The sequence below is a fragment of the Cricetulus griseus genome, chromosome 8 (assembly GCF_003668045.3).
Source record: "Cricetulus griseus strain 17A/GY chromosome 8, alternate assembly CriGri-PICRH-1.0, whole genome shotgun sequence".
Lineage (NCBI taxonomy): Eukaryota > Metazoa > Chordata > Mammalia > Rodentia > Cricetidae > Cricetulus > Cricetulus griseus.
Genome location: NC_048601.1, coordinates 54687627 through 54702828, shown reverse-complemented (window position 1 = coordinate 54702828; position 15202 = coordinate 54687627). Strand labels below are relative to the sequence as shown.

Here is a 15202-nt window from a genome sequence, read left to right as displayed (position 1 = left end):
GAAGGCATACAATGTCCCACAGACACAAGAAAAGGCACTCAGTATGTCAAAATCACAGTGAGGTCTCACTTCACTCCTGTTGGAAGTTTGTTACCCCAAAGCTAAAAGGTAAGTGTTGCAGGATGTGGAGAAGCAGGGGCCTTGCACATGGTTTGCAGGAATGACAATTGGTACAGCCTATGGAAAACAGTATTGAGATTCCTAGAAAGTGAGAATACTGGTACATTGAATCCCTCTTCTGGGAAATTCCTCCTATGGGGGTGGTGGTTGTGAAAATGCTTCAAAGAGATATGTGTGTTCTTGTGTTGCAGCGCTTCTCACAATAACTAAGATATAGATAGAGACAGTCTAATGTCTTTTAGGTGGATGACCAGCTAGAAACCAAGTATTATTTAAAGTTAGGAAGAAACTTCCGTACTAGGGAGATAGCTCAGCAGGCAGAATCCTTGCTGTGCAAGCGCAAGGACCTGCATTCAAATCCCCAGAACACACATACAAAATGAGTGAAATGGAGTGCCTGTAATTGCAGCACAGCTACAGGAAGCTGGGGGTTCTAGGAGAACCCCCAGAAGCTGGCAGGCTAGCTAGCCCAGAGAACACAGCAGAAGAACACAGAGGCACTGTCTCAAAACAAGGTGGAAGGCTAGAACCAACACCTAGGGGCGTCCTCTGACAGCCACAAAGGCATGTTCTCTTTCTCTCTTTCCTCCACCCCACACACATTATATATGTAAACGCATTATATGCACACATACACAGAGACAAATAGATAAAAGGAGATCCTGGCATCTGAAACAACATGGGTAAGGCCAGAAGACATCGCACTAAGTGAAATAAGAAACAGACAAACTCCACAGGACTTTCCATACATGGGATCAGAAAAGGGTGAATATGTGTCTACCAGAACTGGAAAGGTAAGGGAAATGGAGAGACACTGGCCAAAGGGCACAGAACTGCCTTACACCAAAGCACTTCAGCATCTTATAGTCACTTCATGAATTTACTGAAATTTTTGCAGTATCCCTTTTAATAGTTTTTTCTTTGAGGATTACAAAACATGTGCTTTTTCGTCTTATCATTTTGAGACAGAGTCTTATACTGTAGTCCCTGCTGGTTTCAACTGAACTTGTAGCAATCCTCCTGCCCCAGCTTCCCAAGTTTGAGGATTACAGTTGTGAGACACAGCACTCAGAGAAATGTACTTAATATTTCATAGTCTATTAAGAGCCAGTGCTTTACAGGTCCCCCATGCGTTCTCTTTTATGGTTGAGAAATCTGTCACATTTTCATATCTATATACACTGAAAACCGTAAAATATAATAATTTTCACTTTCAATCTGCAAACATAATTTTAAGAACTTCAGAGCAGAACATTCCACTTGTCCAGACGTTTGCCATTTCTGCTGAGCTCGTTCTGTCCTGGTGTTCTGGGTTTTCACTTGGCACCTTTTCCTTCTGTCTGAACTACTTCCCTTAGCAGACACATTCATATTCAGTGTCTTAGCTTTCCTTTATCTTTGAATACGTTAATTTACACCCACTCATGAAGGAGGCTTTCGGGGGAATGCAGAATTCTAGGTTGACAGTTCTCTGTTAGCACGTTAGCTGTGTTTGCCCAACTCCCAGCTCTCCTGGTTTCTGGGCTGAAATCTGTAGTCATCCAGTCTGTGTTCCCCTGTAGATAATTCAGGGATTTTGCCTGTTTGCTTTTTTCCCCCTTTGTTTTCTGCTGCTAGATAGCAATGTGATATGGGTGTGGGTTTTATGGATTTATTCCATTTGGAGCTGGTTCAACTTCTTGAATCTGTTGAGTTTACAACTTCAAACAAAGTTGGAAACTCTTTAGGCATTACTAAATAATTTTGAGGGCCCACACTTTTGGTATTTGGGATCCCAGAGACATAACTAGGAGGCCCTTTGTAGTTGTTCTGCAGCTCTTCCTCACATTAACATACTACTTCCTCACATAAACACACTACTTCCTCAGATAAACACACTACTTCCTCACATAAACATACTACTTCCTCACATAAACACACTACTTCCTCATATAAACATACTACTTCCTCACATTAACATACTACTTCCTCACATAAACACACTACTTCCTCAGATAAACACACTACTTCCTCACATAAACACACTACTTCCTCACATAAACACACTACTTCCTCATATAAACATACTACTTCCTCACATTAACATACTACTTCCTCACATTAACATACTACTTCCTCACATAAACACACTACTTCCTCACATAAACACACTACTTCCTCACATAAACATACTACTTCCTCACATTAACATACTACTTCCTCACATAAACATACTACTTCCTCACATTAACATACTACTACCAGGAGGTGGTGTGTATTAAATCCACTAGAGAGCAAGGAGAGGGCCTATTTTCATAGTAATTGGCAGGGACCTCCAAGCAGTGGGGTACATGTAGCTCTCCTAAAGCAGACAGCCAAAAAAAAAAAAAAAAATTGCAAGGCATCTGTGAGTTATTCAAACCAACAATTTTAGGATTGTGTGTATTTGCCTCAATTCCAATATTGCAATTACATACACAATGAACAACTAACTCCAAACTAAGACTACAGAAATCCAACAACTGAGCTTCACATCATGTCAAAGCTTATACTTAAGTATAGGATTAAGCACAAATGTTAACCAAGGTGACTTTGGGGTGAATTTACATATGGCAAAGCTTACTGGGACGATCATGAACCTGGTTCCTGGTTCCGGGAATCTAGGAGCTTGAGTCTAAGCTATTAGTTGTTCTCCCAACTTCCAGCCTCTCCTGGCCTTTGGTCTCCCCAAACATCCTTTAATCAACTTGCCTCTGTGTGGTTTCCCATTGCTCATTATATTTTCTTTCCCTTCTTTTCCTTTTTTTTTATTTTTTTTTCCTGAGACAGGGTTTCTATTTGTAGCCCAGGCTATCCTGGAGCTCACTCTGTAGAACAGGATGCTCTCCAACTCATCGATATCTACCTGCCTCTGCTTCCTGAGTGCTCAGATTAAAGGAGTGTAGCACTGCCACCCGGCTGTACTATGTTTGCTCTCCCAGTGAACATTTGTCCATTCTGTGAAGAGTTGGCTTCTAAGCTTGCCTCTAAGGTACCCTTTCCCACACAGTGATCCAAAAGACATTATCATTTTATGACACATCTAGCCCAGTTGAGGCTCTTTATTACGGGGAGCTCTCATTCTGGTTATAACAAAGAAAGGGATATTTATCTAGAGGAAAAACTTAATTATAATTGTGAGTCTCTTAACTGAGGCAATTATAAATTATGTTTCACAATTGTTCTTAAATAAAACAATTTTAATATTTGAGTATATGAATTGCTTTGCTTCATGCTGTGAAAACAGCCCAAGATAACAGCCTTCATTTCATTTTTTTTTTTTTTAATCATCTCCATTAGAGGCCTCGTTTGCTTTCACCCCAGAGCTCATCTTTTCTTTGTCATTTCTTTGCCTCTTTTTACCTCCCTGTTTTCCAGTCAGTCTCATGCCCCTGTCTTCCCATACTCTGGAGAGGTGGGGGTGACAGAGGGTGATGCCATAGAAAGAACACACTCTGAAGACTAAGACCTGATGGAGCAGAAAGAAGCAGGGACCTACAGAAGACGGTTGGAATACTACTTAACTGTTGGACTTTCTAGTGAGCTGTAGTCTTTCACCAGCCCCTGCTGGTTAGTACTGACCACACATTTTCAAGAGAGGAGGCAGAAATATATTCATGGAAAAGTTACTTGCTAGTGTGTCTTTAGAAATTTGGAGGATTAGGCAAAACGAAGAGAACTGGCAAAATCTGTGGCATAGTCTACCCTGCTGTGGCTTTTTCTTTAACAACACAACTACAGTTGGCTGCAAAACCCCATATCTCACCTACTAAAAGTGTACAAAGGCTTCTTTTTTGGGGGGGGGTGGGGTTTGAGACAAGGGTTTCTCTGTGGCTTTGGAGACTGTCCTGGAACAAGCTCTTGTAGACCAGGCTGATCTTGAACTCACAGAGATCCGCCTGCCTCTGCCTCCCTAGGGCTGGGATTAAAGGCGTGCGCCACCACCGCCTGGATGAATCGCTGCTGCTTTTGCATTCCAAGACCCTTTAAGATGCCATAAAATAGTTTTGCCTTCAAAGCCAGTGCACTTTGACTTAATCTTAATTGGCTTGTACCCCAGGAAACAAGAAATAACCTTTTGGCTAGTGATCATATATATTTGAACTGGGACACAAGAGGAAAGGAAACTTTTGTTTTTCCGGGAGTAAACTGTTGAAGCAATGAAAGTGGCTATGGTCTGAGCAATCTACTACTTACCCAGAACATAGATCTCACTGTTGACGACAACTGCACTGAATCGGTACTTAGAGTACTGCATAGGGGCCCGCTCTTTCCATTGATCTTGGCTGGGGTCATACTGCCACAGTTTGTTGCTTAGTCGATCAGGCTCTTCATCAGGAAGATCCATCTGTATGACATATGACAGCGAATGTAACAACAGGTGACTTAGAGGCCTTTGTGAGCACAATTAATCAAAGCAGACAGCAGAGGAGATGAATGGGGGTTAACTGTCTCACTCAGACTCACAGACTTGCTAAGTCCTGACTTGGGGTTGTCAGTACTGTGTCAACATCAGAGGGATTTATAGGTGCAATGGGCTAACATGCCGGTTTACAGCAATTGCTCATTTTCACATTTAGACACCAAAAAATAAAGCAACTACAAAGTCTTAAAAAACAAAACAAAACAAAATAACAAAGCATGTGCTTTTGAACAATGTGCAAAGAAAACCCTAAACTTACAAACTTCATAGTTGTGAATTTTAACAATATTCATAGAGAACTAAATTTAATAATTCATAAGGCACTTTCTTTATATTTTTCTAACCTATAAAAAATTTCAAAACACTCTTAAGAAGAGGATTTTAGACCACAATTATGAGCTATATGTAAATAACCTGATTTTAATTTTCAAGATAATAAGATTAGCATAAATTACTTGGAGTTATGTTAGATATTTGTGTATTTATTTAATGATTAGATAGTAAATTGAGTAATTTTATTTTTACATAGACACAAGTAGCTTCTACCCATAAACTTAGGGTAAAGTAATGTTATTTTCATTTATGTAGAGCTTTTTTTTTTTTTTTTTTCGAGACAGGGTTTCTCTGTGTAGCTTTGGAGCCTATCCTGGCACTCGCTCTGGAGACCAGGCTGGCCTCGAACTCACAGAGATCTGCCTGCCTCTGCCTCCCGAGTGCTGGGATTAAAGGCGTGAGCCACCAGCGCCCGGCTTGATATCTAGAACTTTAAAACAAATTTGAGCTAAGAATTGATGTATCTTTTTTTGGGTCCAAGTTTTCAACAAAGAAATAATTGTACCCTTAGGAATGTTCCATGCACTTCACTTTAGGCCTTTAAAAATGACAGGAATGATGATACCATGGGCACTCAAAGCCCAGTTTCATGTGCTGTGTCTGAAGCTCAGTGAGACTGACTCATTATACAATACTCATGCAGAGACTACAAATTAACAAATGTGTTCCTTATTGCTTACTTTCCTTCTATTTTAGGTATTTACTCTCCATGTTAGCAAAGCAAAGCTTCCTATTGTTTTGAGGGCTTGTTCGAGCAAATTCACTGTGAAGGTGCATAGTTTTGGAAAACGTAACTACAGACAATGTCAGGTTTTAGCTACTCACTGTGATAAAATATGTACTATGCTTGATCTACAGCACGAATAGAAACATTATAAAGTATAAGAATAAAGTTTTCCAAACTTATGAAGAGAATGCAAAAATATGAGTTTTATCATGAAGCCAATCTGGTAAGAGAAAATACAGGAAGAATAAATTTGTATAACAGGGATAGCTAATGAGTGAGTATAATCTGTGTTGGAAAAACAGGAAGGCAAGAGCAGAGGACAGTTGAAAAGATACCACTTCGAATGCCAAAGACCCAGGAGGACCCTCAAAAGGACACAGGCCCACTCTGGTCACACTGCTGACCTCTGATTGGCTTGCCATCACTTCTCTGGACTTCAATATCAACAGTATTCTGTTGATATTGCTGATGTCCAAGCAAGGTCACTTGGTGTTTACAGTCACAACATACTTTCTTGGAAATGATGGTGCCACTACAGAATCAATATTCTGATTTTCAATTTATGGTAAGAACCTGTGTGTGTGTGTGTGTGTGTGTGTGTGTGTGTGTGTGTGTGTGTGTATGTACCGATGGTGAATGTGGGTGTTCAGGTACACGTGTACATGCAGGCCAGATGTTATGCCCAGGTGTTCTTCAGGAGGGTCTATTTTATGTTTTTGAGACAAGGTAGCTTGCCAAATCTGGAGTTTGCCAATTTGCCTAGACTGGGTAGCTAGCGTGCCCCAGGAGTCCTCCTATCTCTATCTCCTCAGTGCTGGGATTGCAGGCATTTACATGGGTGCTAAGACTCAGGGTCTCCTGCTTTCACAATAAGCATCTTCCCAACTGAACCATTTCCCCAGCCCCTGCAGCAAGAAAGCCCTAGGAATGCCTGGCCACTGGTCACAGCCAGACAGCGGGACTGGAATGAGGATTCAGTTGTTGCACTTTCTTAGATGCTCACTGCAGCTACCCCTTGGCACAGGGATCTTTTCCAATCAGCCAGTTGGTGAAGAATTATGAAGTCCAGAGCATAGCATGAATACTAAATGCATCCATGTCTATAAATAACACATTTAAAAATCAATTTTCTAAAACTGCTTTGACACTTTCAAGACTTAAGTTTATATTATATGGTGTAAAAAGCATTTTGCCAAAATGTAAGCCATAATCTTTTAGTACTCAAGAGCTGCTACATTTTTCAGCAAAGCCAGCCATGCCAGGTAGGTATGCAAGGAATTTCTTAACCTGAGGGGTCCAGCCGCCGATGACATACAGTTTATTGTTCACGGTTACCACAGCATGACAAGCCAACTGCAGTGGAAGGGGAGACACTCTTTTCCAGTTGTCTTGATCTATGGAGTACTTATCAACACAGTTTGTAATGAGGTACTGGTTTTTAATTTTCATCTGTCCTCCTATGACATAGAGGTCATTATGGATGCTGCCCAGAGCATAGAGCTCTCGAAATTCAGCTGTGCATAACTTTTCCCAAAACTGGTTTCCTCTCTCATGATACCTGCAAGATAACACACACACACACACACACACACACACACACACACACACACACACACACACACACGGGGGGGGGGGGAGGGAGAGAGAGAGAGATTAAGTTTTTTTTTTCAACATAAAACATTGTGACCTGGCTCTTCTAATTGGAGGAGAAACAGATCATTAACCCAAGACAGAAATATATATTTGCTTTCTTTTTCCCCAAGGATCAATGAGTGAAACATAATATGCTGAAACATATTCTCCATCTTCCTGAAGAATTTTAGGAAAAACAGACATGTAGAAAGAGTATACCTTACCCTGGACTAGGTTTTTTGTTTTTTGTTTTTTGTTTTTTTTAACATTTCCTAATTCTGGGAAAGAAAATCAGGAATAGGAAAATCTTTCAGATAGTCAGTTTTTAAGTTTAACATAGAGACAAAAATACAAAATATCCTGACTATTTAGATAAAATGCATTTTAGTGCAACACTAAAGACTCATGGCTTTAGGCAGATAATCTAAAAAGTATCTCAATTTAGAATTCCTAACTATAAGTTGTACATAGGTAGAATTTTTTTTTTTAATAGACAGGGTCTCTCTGTGTAGCCCTGGGTTTACACCAGGCTGGCCTTGGCTATAGACCAGGTTGGCCCCAGCCTCTCAAGTGTTGGGGTTAATGGTATACATCACCGCCGGGCGTTGGTGGCACACGCCTTTAATCCCAGTACTCGGGAGGCAGAGGCAGGTGGATCTCTGTGAGTTCGAGGTCAGCCTGGTCTCCAGAGCGAGTGCCAGGATAGGCTCCAAAGCTACACAAAGAAACCCTGTCTCAAAAAAAAAAAAAAAAAAAAAAAAGGTATACATCACCTTGCCTAGCCACTATTTAAGTTACAGTTTTGGTTTAAAACTAGATCAAGAGCATTGTGTTAAAACCCATCTGCAGATGTCTGCTGGGTGTCTATTTTCATCTAGTAGATATGGTTATTTGGGTAGTTTCCTTCACATATACTATCTGCTTAAGCAGTCTTGAGTAATGTGAGTCCTCAGATAGAAGTCTGTCAGTGTCTTCGGAAACCCAAACAGTAACTGATTGGTAGGTACCTTACAAACCCCGAGTGCACTATTTCATGGCTGTCATTTTTTTGTTTCATGATAACTGTAGGTCTTTCCTTTCTTTCTTTCTTTCTTTCTTTCTTTCTTTCTTTCTTTCTTTCTTTCTTTTTTATTTTTGGAGACAGGGTTTCTCTGTGGCTTTGGAGGCTGTCCTGGAACTAGCTCTTGTAGAACAGGCTGGTCTCGAACTCACAGAGATCCACCTGCCTCTGCCTCCCGAGTGCTGGGATTAAAGGCGTGCGCCACCGACACCTGGCTAGGTGTTTCTTTTTTAAATAAAGTCTCAGTACACAGTCCAAGCTGGCCCAAAACTTGTCATCCTCCTGCCCACTGCCTCTCAAATGGTTGGTTATAGACTTGTGCCACCATGTTTGGCTTGTAGATGTATTTTTTCCAATTGCAACTTGAGATATTTGTTATGAGAAAGAAAAAAAAACATATATGGGAATAGTGAGATAAAATATCTGAAATTAAGTGTCTCAGAAAAATCTAGAGAAGTGTTTGTAGAACAAAACCACAAAACCCAAGAACATGGAAAATGAGAAAACAGGTGTTCTGCTTGGAAACAAGATCAAGCCTGGAGCATTTATGTGTGCTCTGTACAGAGTACAGTTTTTAAGGAACATTCTACAGTTAGTCATCTAATCAGAGTTTCTCCCACTTGTTCTGGGCCAACTCTCACATTCCCCAGAGAACATTCTGCTTCAGGCTTGACAGCAAAGTTGAAAGGCATATTCCTTTCATAGAGGCATGTTTGGCTTGTCACAGTTGAATCCAGAGATTTCTCAAACCTTCCAGAAGCTGTCTTCTATACATTTCTAAAAAAAAAAAAGTCAGAGTTCCTGGAATCACAAGGAATATTTTCACTAATTTTTAATTTATGGATTTTCAAAGATAAGGAAGATCTTATCAATATGCGGAAGAAAAACTAACTGAGTGAATATGTAAGTGGAACCAAAAAATGGCTTTGGGTTTCCTGAGGCATAGTTTAAGAAAACATGATAGGATGAAATTGGTACCATGAAGGTTGAGGGTAATTTTCTAAATAACTTGCTAATCTGATTTTGTTTTAACATTTAGAACTAAAAATGGGCAGATAAAATGCTCAGATAAAACTATAAAACTTGTGACTGAGAAGTAGATATGAAATTAAAAAGAAAATAACAGTGACAAAAACATTTAGTGCCAACAGGTTGATAGTTTAAAGATGACACATACTCATTTATCAGGCAGTCATGGTGCACACCTTTGATTCCAGCACTCTGGATGTAGAGGCAGGAGGATCTCTGATTTTGAGGCCAGCCTGATCTACAGAGTGAGCTCCAGGACAGCCAGGGCTACACAGAGAAATCCTGTCTCAAAAACCCAAAACATAAAAATAAATAAATACACGCTCACTTATTTCATATGAAAGTTGGAAGATAAAGAAGACAGAAAGAACTGGGCTACCAGGATATTTTCGTCCATTTCCTACTTTTAAACTCAAGAAGAAATACACCTGCATGGACATCTATGAACTGTACAGTACAGGCAATCTGAGGAACATCTGGACAAAGATTAAAGTGATAAGAAGCAATGATAGTAAAATTACAAAAGTGTTATTAGAAAGTAATATTGCAGGGATACACTATAGGACACTTGATTTCCTATATTTATCATAAATTGGCTCCAAAGCGAATTGTAGCGATGCTAGGAGATTAACAGTCTTGTGAGACAAGGATTTTAGGGAGACAGGACTCTCAGTGCTTTCAGAGTCTACTTAGAGACTAATTATGAGGAAGTATGTCTCATTTAAGCACAAAGCAATGCTTCTGATAAACTGACCACTTGTCTTTCTGATCATTTTAATTCAAAGGTAAAGGTGGAAGAAACTAGCAACTTTTATCCCAATTCTAACCAATATGTGGGAACTGTTTGGTGCCTGGAACCTGGCTAAGTCTAAGATAGTTAAAAGAGGAAATGATGGAGTATGCAGTTAGACATTGCTGCAAGAGCGGGAAGAGGGCTTTTAGAGTGAAGATCAAAGATGTTTAAGGCTTAAAACAGAAACACACACACACACACACACACACACACACACACACACACACACACACTCAACAGAGTTGATGCTTATTAACAATAATTTCTGCTGAGAGACATACTGACTTTCTTGATGAGGAAGAAAAAAGACATCTGAAGAGCCCAAGGCTCTTTAATTAAGGTCCCAAGATAGAAAGGGTACTGGCACAAAGCGTGTGGCATACCAGGAAATAGAACTGCAAGAATCCTGTCAGGAAAGTTAGAGCCTGTTCCTCCTATAAGGCCTTTCTATTCACTTTTGCAGCCTACTGATAATTCTAAGGAAGGATGATCCTGTAGCCTGTGTTATGCTTGGCCACCACAGTGTAGGTCTAGATAATTTATCCAGGACTCTAATCCCTCCCCACTAGGGGAAATGAGACACATTCCTTAACCCATGACTGTGTAAAAGAGACAGAAAAGCCCCAGAACAGATATGTTGTGCTAGTAAGTGATGGAGAGAAATTATCATCACTTATTAGTTTAGAAATTAGAAATTACCATCACTTATTAGAATTCTAAGTTCCTTCTTTGCTCCATCTTTGCTGAAAAATATGAATAAACCCTGACGAGAGGTATCTGAGAAGGGAAGGATCCTGAAGGGGAGTTACACCTTATAGTACTTACTCTAGGTGCGTATTTCATACTCATGTAGTTAAGCAGCAAGCACTCAGAAACACAAATAGATCATAAAGTAAATGTGTTCTCACAAATAAGATACAGACTCATGTGTCTATGTCTAAGCAGGTACCTATGTAACTGTAACTAAGTATCTAAGCAGGTGTTCTTGTTCCTCTTCCTATAATTGAAGGTTCTTCAAAAGTTCTGTAATGCTGAAGGTTTAGGAAAGATTCACAAATTGAGGGTACAGAATGAAAACTTTCTGGTCAAGAAAATGATTCTAGCCAGGTGTGGTGTCACATGCTTATAATCTTAGCACTCATGAGGGTGAAGGAAGTAGGAGTTGGAGGTTAGTTTGGGTTACAGGGCAAGAAAGATCCTTTGTTCAGTTGGTATAGTGTTTTCCTAGAATGAGGAAGCCCTAAGTTCAACCCCTAACACATAAACTGGACATCCCAGCACTGTGTAGGCAGGATGATCATAATAAGTTCAAGGTCACCCTTAGGTCCACCTAGGATACATAAAACCCCATCTTAAAAAATTACTTAATATTATAGATAATAATAACTAAAAAATCAATTGTTTATATAAACAAACTTTTCTTGTTATTATAAATTATATAATATATACTATGCCTGATCATATAGATAATTAAAGCCAAGAGTAAAAAATACAATTGTATCATGACATAGATTATTTAAGACATTAAAAATTTAATTAATCTTGACAATTAATGGAAAAGACAGGCTGTGGATGGAGCTCAGTGACAGAGCACTTGCCCAGCACAGCCAAGGCAATAAGTTTGATCCTTAGCACTGCCTAATAGCAGCCAAACAAAACAATAATAATGAAAAATGAAAGAAAAATAATTTTAAAATATGAATGACTTCATTATAAATATTAAACATGCTATAGTGATGTATATCATTCTTTATGAGAGTCTTACACTAGAATTTTTACTATATATAATTTAAAATGTGAACCCCCCCCCCCCAGCAGTACTTCTTCAACTGCTAATGTCAAAACAAGACTTAAGCTGGGTGGTGGTAGCGCACGCCTTTAGTTCCAGCACTTGGGAGGCAGAGGCAGGTGGATCTCTGTGAGTTCCAGATCAGCCTGGTCTACAGGAGCTAGTTGTAGGACAGGCTCCAAAAGCAAAGCAAAGCAAAAAAAAAAAAAAAAAAACCAAACAAACAAGATTTCAAAACATACAAAGACTACTGGGGAGGCAGAAGCAGGTGGATTTCTGTGAGTTCAAGGTCAGCCTTGTCTACATAGAGAGTTCCAGGCCAGTCATGGCTGTGTGAGACCCTATCTAAACAAAACAAAACACAAAATACAAAACCTGCTGTGAGATACAAACCTATAAATTTCAATGTTCTTGCTCTTTTGCCTTGAGAGCCTAGAGGCAGTTGCTTCTCCAGCCACAATTACAGTGTTGTTTTCCATGACTACCCCAGTGCACACTGTTCCCAAACCCTCCCCATACTTCGGTGAGGAAATAAAATAGGTCTTCCGTGACACGGGGTCGTAACAAAAACTGGCATCCCCATAGTTCCTGTGCCGTGATCTGATTCCAGAAGAATTGTTCCCAATGCAAAGCAGCAGGCTGGTGGTCTCCATGCCATAGCGAAGATGAGGGGCGTGCTGCTGTGGCATCTTGATGGCTTTGAATGCGTTCTGGATTATGTCAATGCAATTACCATCACAAAGGAGCATCGTGTTCCTTCTTAGGGCCTGTCTTAGAAAGGAAGCATTTATAAGCTCCAGTCTGACTTGCCTCAAAAGCTCAACAAGATGCTCTGTGCGCAATGCTTGGTTATGATTTACCCATCTCAGAACTAAGTCCAGAATGCTCTCTTCTCTGGTTATATTCAGATCATCAGACTTAATAAGTGCCAGAAGCTGGTGAGCTTCAATGTCTAGTATTTCTCCATGTAGGCTTACTTCAGCAAAGTGCTGATATAAATACTTCTTCGACTGATCAGCTAAATCTTCTGCTCCAATTTGTTTTGCAAAATAATAGATTCCTATGCAGTTGGAGGCATCCATGTGGTCCATCATATATTTTTGGCACACCTCAAAGACTTCTTCCATCTGCATAAAATAGGCAGCCATTGCTACGGTCTGTACGTTGGCATTATTGATCTCCAGAACTGCACTGTACATGTAGTTTAGTATCACTGATACACTTTCTGCTGTGATGTCATAGAGTATGACCTCCCTCTGAGTGCACTCAAGCAGTCCACAGGTGAACATAGCCTTGAAATAAGGACTAAATGAAGCGAGGACCAGTCTGTGGCAAGGAAATTTCTCCTCTTCTGCTATGAGCACTACATCAATCATTTCTTCTAATTCTTTCATATTCTTAATTTTATCTAGTAAAGTCAAGCTATGCTGGTGTTTTCCCTTTCCCCCAGTCTGGCACTCCATGATACACTCCTTGAATTTTGTAAGTAAGGTTTCTTTGAGTTTAGTTTTATTCCTGAGGGGCTATTTGCATTTCTGATTACTCACAAATCAACAGAGATGCCATGAAACAGTCCTGAGGGTAAGAAAAAAAAAAGGCAGGTTTTGTCTAAGAAAAAAATTTTTCATACTTAATGCACAGCACTAATGCTAAGAAGTATTTATAAATAAATATTATACATTCAGAACACAGCAATTTAAGACAACTACTTTGTATCTAAAAAGTCTTTGATGTGTAAATCATCAATTATTAACTGCTACTGCAATAGTTTCTAATCATCAGTGGGATTTTTTTCCCTAGGACTGGAAAACCTCAGAGTAAAGAAAGAAGTAAAAAGATAAGCACACTTTGCAATTCCATTTCTAGTTATCAAATGGGTCACCCTGCAGGGGTATCTGTTAACATCATTTCTAAAGACATGCAGTGTTACATATGGGTTACACTCAACCTCTCTACCACACACATGTATAATGACTAATCCATAAGACTATGACTATGGCTACAGAGACCCTGAAAGTGGGAGGGCTGAAACAAAATCCACATTCTGATAAAACTTTGGTATGGGAAAAATTATTCAGACTGGTAGGTAATAAAAATTTCATTTCAATGGCTGCTGATCTGTGAATTCATGATATTTAAAACTTAAACCTAAATGTGTCTTTCTTCCTTGCCCAGCTTTTCTTTGTTCCCTGCTTCACAGTGGCACAGACTGAATTGCTTCTTGCCTTTAAAAGCCCTAGTCTAATTAAAAGTCACTAAGCTGGTGGTGTCACCTTCGCCTTCCCCAGGCGATGCAAACATGAGGTTTCAAGGAAGTTAATTAGCTGCTTTGATTTAAAGAAAGACATTCCCAGAGCCAGGAGCTCTTGTGAGGAGCAGGTCCTCGGCTCTATATCCTTTTCTAGTTCTCACTTGGCTACAAAGCTGCAGGCAGTGGGAACAAATAGTGATGGCGGCAGAACTGATGCTTAAGGAAGAAACGTGGGGTTATAAGAACAGGAATACATTTTTCAACTAGAGAGGGTAGTGAGTCCCCAAATTTCTATAGCCCCATAAAGAATTAGATATTTCATGAAAGATCGCCTATTCTTTTCTTTTTGAGTGTTGAATTAAATATCACTTCAAGAAACAAGTGATATACACATAGCAAGAAGTTATAAATAAAGCCCCAAGAAGCACTGTGAGAGCCTGTGACATAACAACCATCCAAGCTAAGAACTGAAATAGCCATAAAGTCTACCTGCTGGACATTCTGGCATTGCCTTTTTTGTTTTACTTCCATAAAGCTTAAAGCTTTCTTGGAGATGGCTTTCTGGTTAAAAGCAAAGCTCTGATTTATTTATTTATCTATAAAAGTATCCAATTATGGGCAATTAAGAGATTATTATATGTCTGAATTCTCTTATACATACTATGACAAGCCCAATTCACATTATAGAGGTGTTCTGACACATCACCACATCACTTTATACGCAAAAGCTATTAGTTGGGACTAAAAAGAACCCAAGCTATTTTGTTGTTGTTCAGCTCTGAGAATTGAACCTGGAATATCTATCACATGTGCTAGGCAAGCTCTTTACCATGGAGCCATACCCTTCGCCCAGAATATAAGCCTTCTTTTAAGGAAGAAATTTTTGTTTTTGTTTTTCAAAACAGTGTTTCTCTGTGTAGCCCTGGCTGTCCTGGAACTCTCGAGGTAGGCTGGCTCGAGCTTAAAGATCTGCCTGCCTCTGCCTCTGGAGTGATGGGATCAAAGGCATGTGCCACTATAGCCTGGC

At 39.7% G+C, this 15202-nt stretch overlaps 1 protein-coding gene across 1 annotated transcript in view; it reads right to left on the bottom strand.

Moving 5' to 3' along the window:
• Kbtbd12 (kelch repeat and BTB domain containing 12) overlaps positions 1 to 13387 on the bottom strand; it is a 57794-nt gene extending 44407 nt beyond the window's left edge. Inside the window, exons 1-3 of the mRNA XM_035448504.1 lie at positions 12318 to 13387; positions 6909 to 7179; positions 4336 to 4486 (exon numbers count right to left, since the gene is read on the bottom strand). Of these exons, the coding sequence (XP_035304395.1) occupies positions 4336 to 4486; positions 6909 to 7179; positions 12318 to 13387 (1492 nt within the window). The remainder of the gene's footprint in view (positions 1 to 4335; positions 4487 to 6908; positions 7180 to 12317) is intronic.
• Between the last annotated feature and the right edge of the window lie 1815 nt (positions 13388 to 15202).